Here is a 22486-nt window from a genome sequence, read left to right as displayed (position 1 = left end):
GTTTATATCAATATTTTTGTAATGTATCAAGTACCAAGGTTTCCTTAATCAATTACAGCATTGCCTGAGATAAATATTTCATATAAAAGTATTAAACACATTATAAAAGAAATATGCCAACATGAATAAGGAATTTGTGAGCTGGAATTGAATCAGTAAATATGTATCAATAACTAACCCTATTTCAAACACCATCGAGTTTCATGTTGTTTGAAGAAGAATGACATTACATTTGTATAGAAGAGTAAAGCATGTATTACTTCAGTGTTACACAGACAAACAACAGGTTTGTATCCAAGGATCTGAACATGGCCCCAAGTGAGCTTAATCAAAATCCTGTTATATATATATATATATATATATATATATATAGAGAGAGAGAGAGAGAGAGAGAGAGAGAGAGAGAGAGAGAGAGAGAGAGAGAGAGAGAACCCTAAAATAGATGTCTTGAGATATCAAACCTGTCACTGATACAGCCATAGGCTCTGTAAACCGCAATCTGCACCGCCTGCACGATTCAATCATTTTCACATTCGGTGGAGCTGACATGTCTGACTAGTCAAGACAAAGAAAGAACACAGTCTTACTTCAATGTTAGCCTACATAGAAAGTAATTAGCACTAAAAAACGCACATCACGGACCTCATATTATGACTTAAATAAACTTTTACAAGAGGGTTACAGCCTTCCTCAAACTCCTGCATGGAATTAATCTTCAAAATTAGTTATCGGCCCTTCAAGAAACTCAATTAGCGTTCCAGCTAACTAAGTAATATTTCTAAAACCCCAATGTCCATCTTCTGTCTCAAAAGATCAAAGGTGAGTATGAGGTGGTTTTGATCAGAGCTCATCGACTATACCGAGGGGAGCATATCTAAGGACTGGAACACAACACAAGACTTCATAACAGATTTTAAAACATACACTTGCCGACTTGTAAGTGGTCATAGAGAAAAAGAGGGCATCAAATCCCAGACTAAAATTTGAGCTGTTTTAACTGAAAGTATCTTAAAATATGTCAGAGACATTGTTTTGTCTCAACATGCACACCAGTAATGTTTTTTCCTTCTAAGGCACGTTTATAAAAGCAACTTAAATGTCCTAATTGAACTAAAGTCTAATCCTGGCTTAATCTAAGCCCTGTCTGTGAAACCGGGCCTAAAAGTCTAAAGGATCAGACACTAGACTTAAAGGGCAATGTTTTTCACAAACACTTTTTGTTATACTGGCTGAAACTCTCTTCACATCATGATCAATAATAGAGGTGGTCTAAATAAATGTACATATATCTTCTGTGGCAGTCTCAGGACCAAACAATATTCGTCCAATTATTGCATTTAATCCGAAGTGGTTTAAAAGAGTCATTTGATTCTGAATCAGACTATACGGTTTGCTATGCATGTTTTTGATTCAATATAAAGAACTGGTTAAGAAGAATAATTTGTTCATGAATCAGACTATGCTGCGTTTGAAAACTTAGGCGGCCGACTTGTTGCCTCGCTGCCTTATCAGGCAATGACTTTGTAGGCAGAGTCTGCACACGACGGTTCCTCACGAAACTGATTTCTGACAGACAACACAACGGTTTAATGATCTACAGCAAAATAGAGCAAGCTTTGGTGATAACTAAGTGAATACGCAATTTCTCACTAGAAATGACATTAGAAGTGGAAAACGTTGGTCAAACATGTACTTTACACAAACTGACCACCAATCGCACTTTTCAGTTCTTTATTTTTTAGCTCAACTATCACAGAATGGAAAGCACAGGATTGTGGGATATCAAAGGCAGCGAAGGATACATCAATGCTGCCTTCAGAAATCGATCACATGAAGGTATCTCAGGATACAGGAAGCGATGGCAACATTGGATTCGCATGTGCTTTGATGCCTTCTGGAACGCAGCCTCCGAAGGCAGCATTTTTAAGCTTTTGAACGCAGCCGCTGTTTGTGTTTTATGTTTTTGATTCATTAAAAAGATTTACAAGAATCAATTGTTGGTTAATCAGACTTGCGCTGCATGCTTTTGGTTCACTAAAACGAACCACTTCAAACGAGTCATTTGTTCATTAATAGAACTTTACTGTTTGGCATGCTTTTGTTTAGCTAATGAAAACAATAGCCTATGTGTTCTAATGTGTTCTGTTTGATATGATCAGACCGGATAGAATCATAACAGTTTGAAAAAAAAAAAAAAAAAAATCAGAGCCTGTGCCCATCATACACAACATGATTTTCGGAAAATCTGGGTGCGTCTCAATCAGCTCCCTAGCTCATGAATCAGTATGTGGTGTACATTAATTCAGGCACTGGTAAAGACCTGGCTCACTACACATTGGGACACTGATGACTCTATTTCTGGCGATGTGACAATGTCCTCATTGTACATACAACATCACTAGTACATTTTTTATGAACAACAGCAGAACTGATATCTTTCTGACATTATATTTTAATGTTACTTAAAGTAGGCCTACATTATGATGAAAACTTTGCTTGTTACATATACATGCAACCTTTCAGCTGTACATAAATGATGAATGTTAGCAAGATTATGTTCATTACCCATCTAACGATGTACGTTTAAGCTGAAAAATAATTAAATAATGGTTTGTATTTTTAAAAACATCCATCGCGTGTCATCATGTGTAGTGAGTTGGCACGTGATTTAAGTTTTGAGCTTCAGAACTTCCATTAAAGTCCCCCTGTAGTCAATAATTGTCTCCCAAAACTCATCTTTGATCACCAAAATGACATATTTAAATGTTTTATCCTTGAAAACAAATTCTTCATGCCTTAAAATAGCTTGAATATAACTCTACACCCTTGCCTCATTTAGTATACGCGGTTCTATTATGCAAGTTAGCCCCGCCTCCACTCACTCACAGCATCTCAGAGATCCACTTGTTGACGATCACACGTTGAACTGATTGGTTACAAGGCAGTTTGTGATGTCAGAAACACCAGCGATTTCAAACAGTCTTTGGTTCACTGCAGTTTTAAGGAGAAAATACTCAGCAATGGTGTTGACATGAATTTACACATGGTTTGTCTTAAAGCATATTAAAACACCACATGCATAAACAACATTAAAAGCTTGATTTTCACCACAGGGGGACTTTAAAGGAACATAGTGAGCTTCGATGCTCCCTGCTTTTGACGGTGCATTGTGAGACTTTTTAGGAAGCGAACGTTTCATTGCCCTAGCAGGATTTTGCGATTGAGACCCTGATCAGTGCCCTGACGACTAAACTAGGGACCTGATTGAGACGCATCCTCTGTCAACTTTGACTTTTGGCAACTGACGTTAGCGTCGATGCATCCAGACTAAAATCGGGGTGAAAATATGAGCAAAAATTCAGCCTAATTCCAGCCTTATATAGTAAGTCTCAGTTCAGTAATTTTACACTGCCGCTGAGGTTTGGCTTTAAGCTGTGTTGTGCTGATAGCGGGCTGGATAACCTGGAAGGAGCCTAGACACAGCTCGATGCAAAGCCGCAGGCTCACGCTGAAGTAGTCTGGGAGAAAGCTGAAGACCATGTAATGAGTGCCGAAGAGAGGGATGAGGAGGAGGGTGGACTTGGTCAGTCGCCTGAGGGAAGGAGAGATAAAGCATGGAGAGGAGGAAGGGTTAGAGGTAATTGGGTAGAGCTGGGTGCTTCTGCTGACTGGATGTTATGGATTCAAATGAGAAACATCATAATATTGCATAATATTATGACTTCAAACAACGCTTTTAAAGGAATACTTCATGCAAAAAGGAAAATTATGACTCGTCCCTTAACCTGAAAGATGAATGGGGACGATGCTGTGAAAGCTCCAAAATGGACCAGACAGCATCATAATAAAAGAAACATGAAAGTAATCTGTATGACTTGTGGGCTAAACTTTGAGACCCATATGAGAAATTTGTGTGAAAGAAATCTATAGCATGAAATCTATAGCATGCATCTATGCACATTGATGTGAATGTTCTTAAGTGCATTAATACTGTTAGAAATGTAATTATTGCTCTTGTTTGTATTGTGATTTCATTTGTAAATCAGAAAAAAGCATTTGCTTAATAAATATGCATGAATGAAAACATATCTGCAAGCAGTGCATTGATTATAATTGCACTGCTAATTTATAAAACACAAATGTAAAATGTATTATTTACAGAAGCATTAAGCCATCGTTCTAAGCTTAAAGGGACAGTTCATCCAAAAATGAAAATATATCTACACACATACTTTCATGAAATACAAAAGAGTAGTTTAGTAGTCCAAGAAAAGTAGTCCATATAACTTTGGCAATATATTAGACATTTTCTGAAGCCATACAATAGCTTTTTGTGAAATTGAAAGTTTATTCACTGAAATATAATGGCATTTTTGAATAGTGATTGAACTATTCCTTTAACTATAAATGTAGATGAGGTCCCTTAGTGTGAAACCTATTAAAATTTCACTCACGGATCAATGAACCCGTGGTGTTTTACTATGATAGCACCACTGTACACAGTGAAATGGGTTTAAACGTAAAACTGTCAAGTAGGAGGCAGAAATGCTTAAAACAACAGATTCTGGAGAGCATAGCTGTCATTCACAGGCTTGTGTGAAATCTGCATATTCAACAGCCACACACACTCATTTATGGCAAAACGGACAGAGAGTCTCTTCATGATAACAGCAGGACACATAATAACCAAACACATACATACACACATCTCTCTCCAGGTAATCAGGTCACTGCTCTTAAACATGCATGAGCAGAAATTTCATGGAAATGATCCTGATACGTGGATATAAAAACAGTAGAAATTTGATAATTAATTGAAATAAAGCTGAAATAAAATACAATTAGATAAAAAACTTTGGCTAAATGTTTTTTGAAATGTTGAATTACTAAAATTACAACTAAAGCATACATAATAAAAGGAATTAAAATAAAATAAATTAAATAGAAGTAACAGCAATGACAAAAGCACATAACATAATTACTAAAACCTAAACTAAAATGAAAACTGAAAATTTAAAAATAAAATCTAACTCAAAAAATATTAATAGTATACAAATAATCCCAAAATATATATGCCTGTGTGTTATCTATTAAAATACCTAAAAACTGCAAAAGCTATTGTATTGCCAGAGACTGTTCTCATGCTATGTGCCGGTCTCTACAGGGGGAAGTACAGTAGAGATGCTGTAGAGGCTGAAAGAACAAAGGCACACTTAAAAACCCTCAAAGGATCCTAGCAGTGATGATGATGCGTCGAGCGCCGTTCTGGGAAAACGATTCTATTTCCTGCCAGCATGCGAGCTCTGTAGTGCTTATCCAAGGATCTCAAAGTCTCGCTCCATGCATTTCATTAGCACATCCCTGGAGTTCATGTGTGTTTACGGGATTTAAAAGAGCAACTTTTGCAAAACATCCCATCAACTAAGACAGCCTCGTCTAGTTCATATTTTACTATATCCTCCACTGCCTATGATATCCCACAATCCTGTGCATTATTGCTACATCATTTTTAAATAATCTGACACTTACATTGATTTTCATTGGCCATTCAGTCATATTAAATAATATTTATCACTTGCAACCAATTAATATAGATGTTACGATGAATCACAGTTTTAAGTTACCTGACAATTGTTTTTTTACAGCATAGTTCTGCAGTTGATGGAAAAATAAAGTTATTAAAAGAAGTAGGTTTCAACTCTCATCTGAGAAATTTGCACTGTAATTATTAAGTATTTGCTGTTTTCAATAAATAGACAAAAAACGGTAAAACTTAAGATAACTTAAAACAATAAGGTTGTATATACTAACATTGGTTAACATGAACTAACAACAAATTATATTTTTGCAGCATTTATTAATCTAGGTTAAAGTTAACATCCAAAAATACTGCATTAGTGATGTGTGTTAGCTAAAAATAAAACTATTAAAAACCTTTAGCAGTAATTGAAATTAAGCTTAAATAAAATATAGATTTTACATGAAAATGATAAAAAATTTGTCTTGGCAACAAACTGAAATAAATAAGTACTAAAATGACTAAAACTGAAATAAAAAAATAAAGTTAAATATAAATATTTATTTTTATATTTATATTTTTGTGGAAATGGTGATACTTTTTTCAGGATTCTTTGTTGAACAGAAAGTTCAATGAACAGCATTTATTAAAGCATTTATTAAACAGAAATAAATGTCTTCACTGTCACTTTAGATCAATTTAATGCTTTCTTGGTGAATAAAAGTGTTAATTTCTCTCTCTTTTTATCTTACCCCAAATGTTTGAATGATATCATTGTTTCCATAAAAATATGAAGCAGCACAACTGTTTTTAACATTGATAATAGCCAGAAATGTTAATTGAGCATATTAGAATGATTTCTGAAGGATCATGTGCTAAAAGCTTTTAGTTCAGAATACCAAATGCATTTACTAAACTTGATGTATAGAACCTAATAAATTGTTAGGCTTATTGTAAAGCTCTCACCGATATCAATCCCACAATCCCCCACACAAACCTGCCACTCATCTCCCATAGAGAAAGAATTGAAAACACCCACTCATCTCCACACATGCAGCTAGTGTCCCCTTCAGGTGTGTGTGTCCCTTCAGGTAGGTGTAGGTGTGTTTGTGTGTGTGTGTGAGTGTGTGTGTGTTTCTGTTATAGTCGGCAGGTACCTGTACTGAGACGAATTGTTGAACTGGATTAAGCGAGGGTTCAGTTTCTGCACCAGAATCCTGATAATGTTCATGAAGAGAAGGAAGTTCACCTGGTTGGGCAAGAAACAGACATGAAAATAATTGTGTGTGAGTCCCTTCATTCATCCATCTATGTCCTCATGCATTATCTTACCCCTATGGATAATACAATGGGACCCTTGATAATCCACCAATAAGGAGAATCTTCATTTATGTCCCAGCACCTGAAAAAATAAAAACACAGGTTCCTAGATAGACAACATCAATGTCTTAAAGGTGCTCTAAGCGATGTCGGGTGACATCACTTCTTGTTGACGTTCGAAGTATTGTCAAACAAAACGGAGGCTAGCTAGACCCTCCCTCCTCCTAATCCGCGCACTAACCCCCCAAACCCCACCCCCAAATCCTTCTTGTCGGTTATTGGCTGGAACAGTTTATTATGTTTCGTGGTGTGGGTTAGCCCAGTTTGATTTTGTGAGATGGTCCTCACTGCAGAACACGAAATCCAGGGGGAGGAGTTGGATCCAGATCCAACTCCGCCCACCTTACATATACCTAAACCAGGGGTAGGCAAATTCGGTCCTAGAGAGCCGCTGTCCTGCAGAATTTAGTTCCAACCCTAATCAAACACACCTGAACAAGCTAATCAATGCCTTCAGGATTACTAAGGCTATAGGCAGGTGAGGGTTTTTTTCAGTGTTGGAGCCAAACTCTGCAGGACAGCGGCTCTCTAGGACCAAACTTGCCTACCCCTGACCTAAACCTACCCATCTCCACCCCCTGATCCCTAAACGCACCCCTAATCATACCCATCTCCACCCCTTAGATCTGGTCCAACCGCCGCCTGGATCTCATGTACTGCAATGAGGTGCTACTGTTTTTTGTTGCAGTTTGTGGAGCCTGGGGTGTCTCCAGAGACCGCGTTTGTTTACAGTGTGTTCAGGGGACAGGCAGCTAGTGGATAGTGAGGAGATGTTTGCTGTATGTGACAAAAAAAATTTGGCCTAAAAAACGTGTGACATCGCTTAGAGAACCTTTAACCAGGTAAGATGAATTGAAGCAGTACATGATAAAAACCCATTGCTGTATAATAAGTGCATCATTCATTGTAGAAGAGTGTTGCTCGGGTGGCAATCTGTGACTGGCTGTAGATCGAAAATATCAACAGCGGTGAGATTGAGTCTTGAAGTGTGCGGTTGGATACCCCTGACCCTACCCCTGGCTTGTTCAAATCCCTCATGAGAACCACTACTTAAAGATAGAGAAAAAACGTGCAATTACTCTGTGTCCTCAAAATACACTCTAGAGCAGATCCAGAGGACGATGCAGACCAGTGGAACACCTGCGAGAAAAGACGAAAGAGAGACAAAAATGGTGATTATGGTGTTGGTAAAAGGGAATCTTACAGAGAGTGTCCAACGCAACACTGTAAAAAAGCATGGATTATATACCTAGAAGCTATTACTTTCAATGAAATTAGGAGGGACGTTAAACTGGTTAAAATTGAGAATTTCTCTGGGTTTAAACATTGTTGGAAACATTTGAGATAACATTCTCAATATTTAACACTATGCTAATGGTTTTTGGATATTTGAATCACAGCTATGCTGCGTGAAATATTAAGTGCCTTTTAGTTAAATTACCAAAAATTGGCGTAATCGCAAAATTAATAATTTAACCAATTATGAAAAAGTTTATGGAAATTAGACGGCATTCATGAAGTATTAAACAAATTTGCACAAGAAAAAGGCCATTTTCAACTCCATGTTTCTAAAACAGAAAATAAGCAGATCTCCTAAAAATCATCATGACGTTTGAAGTCCATTTAACTTTCCTAATGTGATGCAATACAGGATATTCAATGAGAAAGAAAAAAAAGTTGGACGGGACTTGATTTATTTCTTCAGGAATTGATTGTAAAAAGATTGATATACCAGAATATAACTCTGTTTTGATTCTTTATAATAACATGCTCTGATGCATCATTCGCAAGGAACGTGAACATGGATTTGTACATGTAGTTATATTCACTCTATGCATCTCTATGCTTCTACAATGTCATTTGAACTGTTTGTTCATTCAATTGTCTGCTGAAATCAAAGACAACGGAGGTGCCAATCACGAGAGTTGTTCTGACACTTCTCAGCCCTCCCAGCATCCCACACACCAGAAGAGAGCGAGACAGACAGAATATAAATGGAAATTGAGAAATAGAACAACAGAAGGATCATGCTGTACTGCGCTGATTGGAGTCGCTGAGAATATAATAGCAGCTAACATGAGAAAAATAATAGACTTCAGAACCATAAATGATGATAAATCAGAGTAAGTAGCCAAGAAATAAGGATCATAATGTACAGTCAGTTGGTCTTTACCGAAAAAAAATTAATTGCCAGACAAAGTGATCACAAAGCACATGAATAAATCTCTATACACTACCATTCAAAAGTTTGGGGTTGGTAAAAATTGTATAATGTTTTTGAAATAAGTATCTTATGCTCACCAAGGTTGCATTTGTTAGATTAAAAATACAGCAATATTGTAAAATATTATTACAATTTAAAACAATAAATATATTTTAAAATGTAATTCATTCCTGTGATCAAAGCTGAATTTTCAGCATCATTACTCCAGTCTTCAGAGTCACATGATCCTTCAGAAATCATTCCAATATGATGATATAATGCTCGATAAACATGTCTTATTATTATTAATGTTAAAAGCAGTGATCATTTTTTTTCCAGGATTCTTTAATGAATAGAAAGTTAAAAAGAGCAGCATTTATGTGAAATATAAATATTTTTTATAAATGTACTCAATGTTAGTATAATAAATAACAAAAAACCTTTCTGATGGCAAACTTTTAAATGGTAGTGTACGTTCCTATGCATTATTGTGAAAGGTGTTAAATGTGTAAATGTTTTTTGTTTTTTTTTATGGGGGGGACTTTGTCATATCAGTACGTCAGTTCAACCAAAAAGTATAGACACTGAGGTACCATTTGAGAAAACTTACTAGGAAACCCTTTGGGATGGGTCTGTCTGTTTGTTTGACCAATGGCAGATGGGATGTGTTCAGAAAAAGTGTTTGTCTTTATTTTTGCAATTCCATTTGGTGGTGTTAGTGGCACTGAAATGGCTGACTAGTCAACTAATCAGTCTGAAAAGGATAGTGAATGTTTTTTAATGTGTTTTAAGACCTTAAAAGCTGTCCAATTTTGAAATAATCACGGTTTTGAAAAAAGAAAATATATTCTGAGGCAAAAACTAAATTGGACCTCACTGACTTTCATATACAGGGGGGTACATTTTTCAAAATATATTCTTTTGAACTCTTTGAACTCTTTTCCACCGCGAAAGACAGATATTCTTCATAAACGCTTTGAAGCGTCAAGAGCTTTGGCTGAATGGACTTTCAATGGAGCGACAGAATTCATTGGAAATGAATCACATTGGAATTTCATTGGAAATATCTTCATTTGTGTTTTGAAAATGAAAGAAAGTCTTACAGGTTTGGAATGACATGAAGCTGTGTAAATTATGACAGTGATTAACTATGAATTACTTCATATTAAAGTGTTAAAAAAAAGATCTAGACAAACCTAACCTAATTTCTCCGTTTCCCTTCTGTTCCTCTAATAACTCACATAGTCAACACTATAAGATAAAACTCATCTGTGAATGCCAGAAGAAGGAGTGTGTGAGAGGACAGCGACAGAGATACGAGAGTCTCACCCCAGCCCAGCAGAGCGTAACTCCACAGACAGCGGCGGCTGCGCGTGAAAGCAGAGACCAGCAGTGAGTTCAGATACACGGCTTCAACCAGCAGCCAGAAGAAGTTAGTCATGACGCAAAAATGACAAAACACCACAGACGCCTTACAGGCCGCCTGCAGAGAGAGAGAGAGAGGACAATGAGGGAGAGACACTCTGAGAATGATAAAAAGGGGATGACGGCAAAAAACTGGAGAGGAAGGAGATCACAGAGGGAGAAAGTATGAACTCAGCAGGACATAGAGGAAGATGAATATTTCTACTTTAACAAAAAAAAAAAAGAATGCAGCTATGGAGGACTCTGGAAGAAATCAAGGAATTTTCCATGAATAAAGTACAAAACAGGGTCTAAAACTTTTATTTCATTGTTATTTTTAGCATAAAAGGTGCTTCGGTCAGAAGGGGTCAGTAAGATATTTTTGGACAATGTAATGTGTTTATTCACAAAAGTGAGAGTGAAGACATGAATAGCGTTACAAACATTTCTATTTCAAATAAAAGCTGTTTTTTTTTTTACTTTTAAAAAAAGTATCACAGTTTCCACAAAAAAATAAAGCAGCACAACTGTTTTCAACATTGATAATAATCACAACTGTTTCTTTTGCAGCAAATCAGCATATTAGAATGATATCTGAAGGATCATGAGATACAAACTTTCTAGCCTCTACTTCCTGCTCAGCTACTGTTCGGACGCTCTCGCTTACTGCTCCGCGCTTTGCTCTATCGCTTTTATATTTCTATATTTTATCTCCTTTTATCACCTAATTTTAACTTCAGCAAATCAGCACAGTGCTCAAACGTTTGGATTACTACAAAAAAAAGCAGAATTATTTTATTCAACCAGCCTCCCACTGAAAGCTTACATTCCGGGGAAGAGAAAACAAAACTGCCTACATTCATAAGGATAAGAAAATGCCTCCTCTGGAATCTACTTGCTGCTCCAACTGCCACAGACTTTTACAAAGGATTGCAATTCTTGAAACAAAGTTAATTGCGGGACCACCAAACCAGACGGAACACACAACAGAGCTTCGTCATGGACGTCCTCAGCATACAGCCGGTGAGTCCCATGAATCTAGTGCTTCTCGACAGGCCATACTGAGTGTAGAGAAACAAGCCGATCGTTTTACTAATCGATGGCACAAACAGGGTGCGAGACCCAAAGGCACTCGAGACATCAGATTGTCACGAGCATCACATATTACTGCAGTAGCATCCTCTACCCCAGATACGGCTCTGACAAGGACTGCAAACACTGGTCTCCTACCACCGCCTATACATCTTGAGAACAGATTTGAAGTATTAATGAATGAGGAATCCCCAAATTTGATGAATGTGATCACACACAGACAGAATCAGCCAGTAGCTAACACTGATGCTAACTGGGGCTCAAGGTCGAGCAGACAGCGGCACTCAGCTCACAGTGCAGCCGAGCCCAGGACTCTGATAGTGGGCGACTCCGTAATCAGAAACATTAATAGCAGGGATACAACAACGTGCTGCCTTCCACAAGCAACAACATCTGATGTAAACAGGGAACTTCAGAACATTCTGATGAAACATAAGACTGCAAATCGACTGATCATTCATGTGGGGAAGAATGATATTCATAAAGAGCAGTCGGAACTTCTTAAAAAGGATTTCAATGAACTTTTTGAAACACTTAAAAGACTGAAAGTTCAAACATTCATCAGTGGACCACTCCCAGCAAGAGGAACAAACAGGTTTTCACGGTTGCTTGGGCTTAATACATGGCTGCAAAAAACCTGCAATATAAAAGGAGTGAACTTTATTGACAACTTCAATCTTTTCTGGAGTCAGAGGCAACTGTTTCAACAGGATGGCCACCACCCAAACAAACTTGGTTCAAGAGTGCTAAAGGACAATATCTACTTCTCCCTCCGTCATCCTTCTGCAATGTGTGCCAATCCACTCAACCTGAATGGCACACACACACCTGGATACAGTATGAATGACCACAGGATTTCACTTCAGCCCCTGAATGGACATGCGGTTGACACATCACACAAGGACAGTGATAACACCACTCAGCCACAACAACCTCTGCTCACGGACACAATCTCAGCTGAGCCCTGCCCACAGAGCTCACCACAGACAGACTGTGACATACCAGCACTGCTCCAATATACAGCACCCAAGGACGACTTTCTGGAAAACAGCCAGGGAAACCAGGACAGCATATTACAGCCTCCAATAACACCAGAGCAAAAATCACTCTCACTGGAAACATTATCACTCTCTCCAGCATCTCCACTTCTGTGCTTCTCAGAGAAAATGGAACAACTGGTGCACGCTGGAACTAGACTATCCCACTCTTTTGCTGCGAGCCCCCAGATACCAACCAAAAAACGCCAGGCCCCACAACCACCAAAGCCTACGGGCCCAGCTCGCCCTCCCCCTCCCCCTGTGAGAGCTCTTCGGCCTCTGCCACAGCGCCAGGGCCCACACCCTCCTCCAGCGGCTCGAGGTGAACCAAAAACAACTGATACCAGCTCTCAGTGATATGTGTCGGGTCCCCGCTATGATAACAATAACTTTCTCAAATGTTTACAGAACAAGCGGGAACCCAGTGTGCCTGTATGTTTTTCTATTGCTGTTCAATTACATGATAGAAAGTCTAAGGCCTTCAAAAGCCGTACAGCAAACCCATCTAATCTGGTGCCTATTACACGACATACCAAGATTGCTGTGGGGACAAAAAGTAAGACTGTTAAGTTAGCACTTTTAAACATCCGCTCACTTAAAAATAAATCACTTTTAGTCAATGACTTAATAACCACATACAACCTGGATTTTATGTTGCTAAATGAAACTTGGCTAGAAGAAAGTTGCAGTGCAACAGTCCTCAATGAAACAGCCCCTCCTAACTTTACTTTTATGAGTGTCTGCAGAGCTGTCAGAAGAGGCGGAGGTTTAGCTGCTCTTTATAAAGATGTCTATCAATGTAAGCAAATATCATTTGGGAATTACCCGTCTTTCGAATATCTGGGTATTGTGTTAAAAGGTGCTCCACGCATTTTACTTATCATTGTTTACAGGCCTCCAAAATACTCTCCAGCTTTTGCTGAGAACTTAACAGAACTGTTAAGTTCTATTTCCTCAGAGTTTGACTGCTTTGCCATTGCTGGAGATTTTAACATTCACATAGATAATGCAGAAAACAATATGGCAAAAGAAATCAAAACTGTTTTAAAAACTTTTGATCTGACTCAGCATGTACATGGAGCCACACATAATCGTGGACACACTCTAGATTTACTTATCAGTAAGGGTCTAAACATTTCATCAATTGTTATTAAGGATGTAGCACTGTCTGATCATTTTTGTATTTTCTTTGATATATTGATCTCTCCTGCCATTGAAGCTAGATCTGTGTCTGTCAAGAAGAGATGCTTAAATGAGAATACTAGTGTACTATTTATGAAGGCTATATCTTTAACACCAAGCATATCTGCTGACTCTGTTGATTTTCTCCTTGATTCTTTTAACTCAAAAGTTAAGAGTGTAATTGATGATATTGCTCCTGTGAAAGTCAGGAAGAAGAGTGGCAGACAAAAAGCACCTTGGAGAAACTCAACAGCAGTGCAAAATATGAAAAGACAATGCAGAAAAGCAGAGCGCATGTGGCGGAAGACAAAACTTGTAGTCCATTATAACATCTACAAAGACAGCATCCATGCTTTCAATAAGGAACTAAGCAAAGCTAGACAGACTTTTTTCTCGAATATTATAAACAGCAATATAAACAACACGCGCACTCTTTTTGCTACTGTAGAGAGACTGACAAACCCCCCAAGCCAGATTCCCAGTGAAATGCTCTCAGTGAGAAAGTGCAGTGAGTTTGCTTCTTTCTTCTCTGAGAAAATCAATAATATCAGAAAGGTGATCAGCTCATCCTTGAGTTGCGCTGGGGTCAGGCAGATCAAACAACAGCACGAGAAAGTAGCAACTATGTCTGATTTCGAAGAAATTGATGGCAAAATTTTGGAAGAAACCGTACAGCAACTAAAAACATCAACCTGTGCCCTTGATGCACTTCCCACATCTTTTTTCAAAAATGTGTTACACAGCTTAGAAGCAGATCTCCTAGAAGTGGTAAATGCCTCACTTCTCTCTGGGAGTTTTCCGACCTCCCTGAAAACTGCTGTTGTCAAGCCCCTCCTGAAAAAGAGCAATCTGGATAAGACCATATTAAACAACTATAGACCGATCTCAAATCTTCCTTTCATAGGCAAGATCATTGAAAAAGTTGTCTTCAATCAGCTGAACAAATTCTTAAGCTCGAATGGATACTTTGACCATTTTCAATCTGGTTTCCGACCGCACCACAGTACAGAGACCGCGCTCATAAAGATAATAAATGATATTCGCTTAAATACTGATACAGGCAAATTATCAGTGCTGGTACTACTCGACCTCAGTGCTGCATTTGACACTGTCGATCACAAAATACTTCTTGACAGGCTGGAAAACTGGGTCGGGCTTTCTGGGATAGTCCTAAAATGGTTCAGGTCATACTTAGGAGGCAGAGGTTATTATGTGAGTATAGGAGACCATAAGTCTGAGTGGACATCCATGACATGCGGAGTCCCTCAAGGCTCAATTCTTGCGCCACTCCTATTCAACCTGTACATGCTCCCAATGAGCCAAATAATGAGAAAGAACCAAATCGCTTACCATAGCTATGCAGACGACACACAGCTCTACTTAGCCCTATCGCCTAACGATTACAGCCCCATTGACTCCCTTTGCCAATGCATTGATGAAGTAAACAATTGGATGTGCCAAAACTTTCTTCAGTTAAACAAAGACAAAACTGAAGTCATTGCGTTTGGAAACAAAGATGAAGTTCTCAAGGTGAACGCATACCTTCAGTCTAGGGGTCAAACAACTAAAAATCAAGTCAGGAATCTGGGTGTGTCTCTAGAGTCAGACCTTAGTTTCAGTAGTCATGTCAAAGCAATAACTAAATCAGCATATTATCACCTGAAAAATATTGCAAGAATTAGATGCTTTGTTTCCAGTCAAGACTTAGAAAAACTTGTGCATGCTTTCATCACCAGTAGGGTGGATTATTGTAATGGACTTCTCACTGGCCTTCCCAAAAAGACCATAAGACAGTTGCAGCTCATACAGAACGCTGCTGCTAGGATTCTGAGCAGAACCAGAAAATATGAACACATCACACCAGTCCTCAGGTCTTTACACTGGCTGCCAGTTACATTTAGGATTGATTTTAAAGTATTATTACTGGTATATAAATCATTCAATGGCCTAGGACCTCAATACATTGCAGATATGCTCACTGAATATAAACCCAACAGATCACTCAGATCATTAGGATCACATCGGCTAGAAATACCAAGGGTTCACTCTAAGCATGGCGAGTCTGCTTTTAGCTACTATGCCAGCCGCAGCTGGAACCAGCTTCCAGAAGAGATCAGATGTGCTCCTACAGTAGTCACATTCAAATCCAGACTCAAAACACATCTGTTTAGCTGTGCATTTACTGAATGAGCACTGTGCCACTGTTCGTCCGACTGTTTGCACTGTATTTTATTTTATGTTTTAATTATTCTGATTTCTGTATTTTATCTTTTATTCTAAACTGTTTTAATTATTCTGATTTCTTTTGATTATTTTAATTTCTTCTATGTAAAGCACTTTGAATTACCATTGTGTATGAAATGTGCTATATAAATAAACTTGCCTTGCCTTGCCTTGCCTAGCCACTCAGCATTTTCCCTGGCCACTATTTTGACATTGATACTATGGGAAAAACAGCCATGTAGATATTTGTAATATTATCTCATAATTTGGCAGCAGGTATATTAGGCTCCTGTCACTTTAAGACCTGACAGATCCATTATACTGTTACACATGCGTTTTCTTTCTCAACTGTTTACGTTCACTTAACTGACTATTTTTGTGTTAATACTCGTTAAGACCAGCATTTTTTATTATTTTGTGTGTATTTGACTGTTTAAGTGCAATAAGCAGCAAAAAAGTACTTGATTTAGTACTGAGAGGAAGCTTTATGTGACGCACTTTGAGTGTAAGCACAAAATCTGCGGCAATTAGTCAAATTATACACAATCACATGCAGAAATTCAAGCCCTGTAACACCACAATATTCATTCAGAGCAAATGAAATGAGTGAGTGAGGAGAGGAGGGTTTGTGTGTAACTTGTTGGAGAGATGAGAGATATTTTGTATCTATTCTGCAGAAAATGAGTATTGGAAGCGTTTCAGATATTTCAGTATCGATATGTATCGAAAAATCTATATTTTTGACAACACTACATTGCACTTAGTTTATTATTTCAGATGCCTTTTGACTAAAATTACAAAAATGTATATACAGTATTATACATAAAATTCAACAGTGGCTAGTATGAGTGACTGTGTTACACGCCACTGCTGAAATATACATATACACATACATTTGGTGAGTGTTAATTTGTTAATTCCTGAATATATGTATATATATATATATATATATATATATATATATATATATATATATATATATATATATATATATATATTAGAAATGTTAAAAAAATACACTAAGAAACATGATCAGTAAGACATATTAAAAAATATTGTGACATATCCATTGAGTCATTGAGGAAAAAAGTGGTGTGTGTGAAGTCGGGTCAGGTTTGTACTTTTCACAGGAAACAGCATTGATTGTGTGACAGACTCACCGTAGAGAGTGTGCAGTGATCCGTGTCGTCACTGGAGAACAGCGTAGCATCTTTGATAAAAACAGCCACAGATTTTAGGATGAAGGTGAAAAACAGCTGCATGTGGATGTAGTTTCGAGCACAGTGTAATCGCCTGTAACACAAACAACATTATTTTAAATATATAATTGTAAAGAATACAACCTTCTTCTGATGTTACAGTAACTACTAGTTTCCAAGCTACAGGCTGATTGAAAGTTGTAAAGCCAGAGTAAAGTTTTTTTAAGCACATACCTGAAGAGCAGCAGTATTATCACAGCAACAGAGAGAGAGAGCAGCGACGCTCCATAACCAACCGTGTAGATCAGTTTCACAGTGGCAAAATACAACTCCTAGGGGACAAATGAGCACAAATCAATTACATCTGCATGTATTTTCAACTAATTTACATTTTCAGTTTGAAGAGTCTGTTTAAATTGAATGAAAGAATGAATGAATGAATGAATGAATGAATGAATGAATGAATGAATGAATGAATGAATGAATGAATGAATGAATGAATGATCTGAATTATCTGAATTATCAGTTAAGACAGACACATACGTGTGAAAGCCTAAAGCCTGTTTATTCTGAAAAAATTAAATAAATGTACTTAAATGTAATATATATTGTATACAATGTGTGTGTATGTGTGTATGTTTGTATGTGTTCACATTCACCGGCCACTTTATTAGGTATACCTTGCTAGTACTGGGTTGGACCCCATTTTGCCTTCAGAACTGCTTTAATTCTCTGTGGCACATATTCAACAAGGTGCTGGAAACATTCCTCAGAGACATTGGTCCATATTGTCATGATAGCATCAGTTGTTGGTGTAAACTCACACTCGATCAGAAGTATTTTTGATTAAATTCAATACATTTTCTCATATGTATTAACTCGTTATTTCATCTGACTCCATAAATGAAAAGGTTTTAATGATATCCATGCATCATTAAAAGTGAGGGAATGTTGGACTATTCCTTTTAACTCTAATGTAAATAATGTCAAAGTCAGTTAGAATAATCAAATGTAACAATTTATTATGTCAGGTAAATGTATGTCACGGTTCATAAATCTACCGTCTCATTCTGGTGTTTTGTGTGTGTTTGTGTACATCTGACCATCTGTAATAAACGCCTTTTACTTGCATTTGTATCCGAACTAATTCATCACAGAATGATCTGACCAGACATGGATGCAGCAAGTGCGGCCAGTTTGAGCGACTTCATCACGCACAGTGTCACAAGAATGGATCAACAAGGAGAAGAGATCGCAAACACAGGTCAAGCGGTTCAAGCACTTCTGACACAGGTGACCGAGCTCACCCATTAGTTACAACATCTATGAGCTTCCACTGCGACGCACACACTGCCCATTCAGAGTGCCATTGGAACGAGGAGGCGCAGTGGGACATTTTCATGCATGGGCTAGCTGACCGCGTTCAGAAGGAGATATATATCTTGGACCTTCCCAAGTCTCTTAATGGACTGGTGGAGCTGGCGCTGAGGGTTGATTAACGTCTAAGTCACGCGACTCTTCGGACGCGTCCAAATCGACCCCAGCCATACACTGAGGATCCACGGACCAGCGACGGAAACGCGGTCAGCCCGATTTTCGACCACGAGCCCATGCAGGTTGGGAGAGCTCGGCTTTCCCGGGAGGAGAGGGAAAGGCGGGGATCCCAAGGACTCTGCCTGTACTGTGGTAAGGCTGGCCATTTTCTCTACTCTTGTCCGGTTGAAGAGCAAGACCGGTAGTAAGTATGAGGCCACTATCGGGTGGGATCTCCGCCGAGAAGACCACATCACCATCATGGACCCTCCTCCCAGTAAGACTGAGATGAGCAACCTCCACACACACCACTCAAGCACTACTGGATTCGGGAGCAGAGGGTAATTTTATGGACTTCAGTCTCGAATTCAAACTCCAGATTCCCATCACTTCTCTCACACACAAGATATCTGTCAATGCACTCAACGGACAAGAACTTCCCAGGATCTCTCACTCTACTGAACCCATCACGCTCATCACGTCTGGCAATCACACTAAAAATATTTCATTTCTTCTCATGGACTCACCTTTAGCACCAGTGGTTTTGGGACACCCCTGGCTCACTAAACATAACACTCGCATCGACTGGCATAACAATTCCATTTCCTCCTGGAGTAACCACTGTCATGAGTCATGTTTGTTGTCTGCCTGTTCGTCTTTGTCTGGTTCTGTGTTTCAGAAGGAGGCGGTGGATTTGTCTAACTTATCCGCAGAGTACCTCGTCCTGAAGGAGGTGTTCAGTAAGTCTCGTGCTGCTTCTCTTCCTCCGCATCGTCCCTATGACTGTGCTATTGATTTACTGCCAGGTAAGTCTCCGTCTAAGGGCAAACTTTACTCTCTTTCTGTTCCTGAGAGGGAGGCCATGGAGAAATATATTTCTGATTCTCTAGCCTCTGGATTCCTCCAGCCTTCCTCTTCTCTGCGGGGGCGGGGTTCTTTTTTGTCGGAAAGAAGGATGGTTCTTTGCGACCTTGCATTGATTACTGAGAGCTGAACAACATCACGGTAAAGAATACTTTTCCTTTGCCGTTGATGTCTTCAGCTTTCGAGAGGTTGCAGGGAGCATCCATTTTCACAAAATTGGACTTACGTAACACTTATAATTTGGTTCGCATCAGGAAGGGGGATGAATGGAAAACCGTGTTTAATACCCCCAGGGGGCATTTTGAATACTTGGTCATGCCTTTCAGCCTTTCCAACTCCCCAGCGGTTTTCCAGGCACTCGTCTATGACGTGTTGAGAGACATGGTCGATCAGTTCATATATGTTTACCTGGATGACATATTGATTTTTTTTTCGTCTCTCCAGGAGCAAATTGAAACATGTCAGACGAGTGCTTCAGAGGTTGTTAGAGAATGGGCTTTTTGTCAAGGCGGAGAAATGCTCTTTTCATGCACAGTCTGTTCCTTTCCTAGGGTACATCATCTCCTCTGAGGGAATGCGCATGGATCCTGACAAGGTTAAGGCAGTGATGGATTTGCCAAGTCCAGATTCCCGTAAGGCCCTACAGCGGTTTCTGGGGTTCGCCAATTTCGATTGGCGATTCATTCGCAATTTCAGCCAACTAGCCGCACCTCTGACCGCTTTGACCTTCCCCAGAACTGCGTTCAGGTGGTCCAATACTGCAGAAGCGGTATTCGTCAACCTCAAAAGACATTTCATTTCGGCTCCCATTCTTGTCACCCCTGATCCTACACGTCAGTTCGTGGTGGAGGTGGGGGTAGGTGCAGTTCTTTCCCAACGTGCTTCCTCAGACGACAAGATGCATCCCTGCGCGTTTTTCTCCCATCTCTTATCGCCTGCCGAACGTAACTATGACATTGGTAACAGGGAGTTGCTGGCGGTCAAATTGCCGTTGGAGGAGTGGCGACATTGGTTAGAGGGTTCAGGGGTACCCTTTATCGTTTGGACCGATCATAAGAACCTTGAATATATTAGATCTGCTAAAAGACTCCAGCTACTCCAGCAACTCCAGACAGGCTCGGTGGGCACTTTTTTTCCCGGACGTTTTGATTTGGTTCTCTCGTACCGCCCGGGTTCCAAAAACATCAAACCCGATACTTTATCTCTTGTTTTTGATCCATCCGAACGCCCGGTTACTCCCGACTGCATTTTACCTTAGAAAGTAGTTATCTCCGCATTAACTTGGGAGGTCGAGTCGAAGGTCAAGACAGCCTCAGAAGGGGTAACGCCTCCGCCCGGTTGCCCACCGTGCCGTTTGTTTGTTCCGGAGGGGTTACAGTCCGACGTCATTCGATGGGGTCATTGCTCCAACGTGGCTTGTCATCCAGGAGTCGTACCAACAGTTTGGTAAAGCAACGATTCTGGTGGCCGTTAATGGCTTGTGATGTTCACGATTTTGTTTTGGCTTGCTCGGTTTGTGCCACTAGCAAGACGTCTAACCGACCTCCTGATGGGTTGCTCCGGCCGCTGTCTGTCTCTTTGAGACCATGGTCCCACATCGTGCTAGATTTTGTTACCGCCCTCCTGCCCTCTAATGGCATGACGGTTGTTTTGACCGTAGTGGACCGTTTCTCGAAGGCGGCACATTTTATTCCCTTGCCCAAATTACATTCAGCCAAGGAGACAGCTATCACTGTCATTGATCACGTCTTTCGGTTACATGGCCTCCCGAAGGACGTGGTTTCTGACAGGGGTTCCCAATTTGTGCCCAAATTTTGGCGGGAATTTTGTAAGTTATTGGGGGCTACGGTCAGTCTGTCTTCGGGTTATCATCCCCAGAGTAATGGTCAGTCCGAGCGAGCCAACCAGGATTTGGAGAGAATGTTACAAAGTTTGGTAGCCAAGAATCCTTCATCCTGGAGCCAGCAACTTTCTATGGTTGAGTACGCACATAACTCGTTACCAATGTCATCTAAGGGCCTCTCTCCGTTTAAGTGTAGTTTAGGTTACCAGCCACCGATTTTTCCGAGTCTGGAATCCGAGGTCGCGGCCCCCTCCGCCCACGCATTCGTCCAGAGGTGCCGCCGCACTTGGACCAGAGCCCGTGAGACTCTGCTCCAAGTGGGGAGGCGCGTGAAGGCCAAGGCCGATCGCCACCGGTCAAAGCCTCCCGCATACGTCGTGGCTCAAAAGGTGTGGCTTTCAAACAAGAACATTCCGCTCTGTTCCGTTTCCAATAAGTTAGCTCCCAAATTTATTGGCCCGTTCCCTGTCACCAAGATTATTAGTCCAGTGCCAGTCCGACTCAAACTTCCTCCGGCGTACAGGAGAATTTGTCCCGCCTTTCATGTGTCAAAGATCAAGCCCGTGTTTTATCTCCTATTAATCCGCCAGTCCCGGTTCCCCCACCCGCCGAGACTCGTAGATGGGGAACCTATATATTCCGGTCTCGGCGACTCTCAGCCTCACGGGCTGATCTGAGGTACAGAAAGGCCCCTATGTGCTAACAATGGTAATTTGCATTCGGAGATCACACCTTTTGTGTGCAGAGGGCCATTTGCTTGAAAGTCACCCCCTTCTGTGTGCAAGATATTTCTAAACTCTTAAGAACTTTATTACCTTTTGATTTACTTCTTTGGGAATGAGACATTTGTACCAGTCGCACTGAGACATTTAAAATGATACCAAACATGTATAAAATTTTATGAAAATTGTTCACATTAAAACCATATATATTTTGGATGAGTTTTAGGTGGTCTCACCACGAGAGAGAGAGAGAGAGAGTGGGGGTGGAGGGAAAGAGATTAGAGAA

The 22486-nt window shown here is 39.7% G+C and overlaps 1 protein-coding gene across 1 annotated transcript in view; it reads right to left on the bottom strand.

The window, feature by feature from the left end:
- Positions 1 to 22486, bottom strand: part of ghrhrl (growth hormone releasing hormone receptor, like) — a 45800-nt gene that overhangs the window by 2747 nt on the left and 20567 nt on the right. Inside the window, exons 6-12 of the mRNA XM_077218127.1 lie at positions 17473 to 17570; positions 17200 to 17332; positions 10431 to 10584; positions 7978 to 8038; positions 6851 to 6920; positions 6676 to 6767; positions 3463 to 3592 (exon numbers count right to left, since the gene is read on the bottom strand). Of these exons, the coding sequence (XP_077074242.1) occupies positions 3463 to 3592; positions 6676 to 6767; positions 6851 to 6920; positions 7978 to 8038; positions 10431 to 10584; positions 17200 to 17332; positions 17473 to 17570 (738 nt within the window). The remainder of the gene's footprint in view (positions 1 to 3462; positions 3593 to 6675; positions 6768 to 6850; positions 6921 to 7977; positions 8039 to 10430; positions 10585 to 17199; positions 17333 to 17472; positions 17571 to 22486) is intronic.

The sequence above is a fragment of the Siphateles boraxobius genome, unplaced genomic scaffold (assembly GCF_051911475.1).
Source record: "Siphateles boraxobius isolate OS27281-9 unplaced genomic scaffold, OSU_SipBor_1 77, whole genome shotgun sequence".
Classification (NCBI taxonomy): domain Eukaryota; kingdom Metazoa; phylum Chordata; class Actinopteri; order Cypriniformes; family Leuciscidae; genus Siphateles; species Siphateles boraxobius.
Note: the sequence above shows the minus strand (reverse complement) of the source record. Positions and strands in the feature narration are given on the sequence as shown.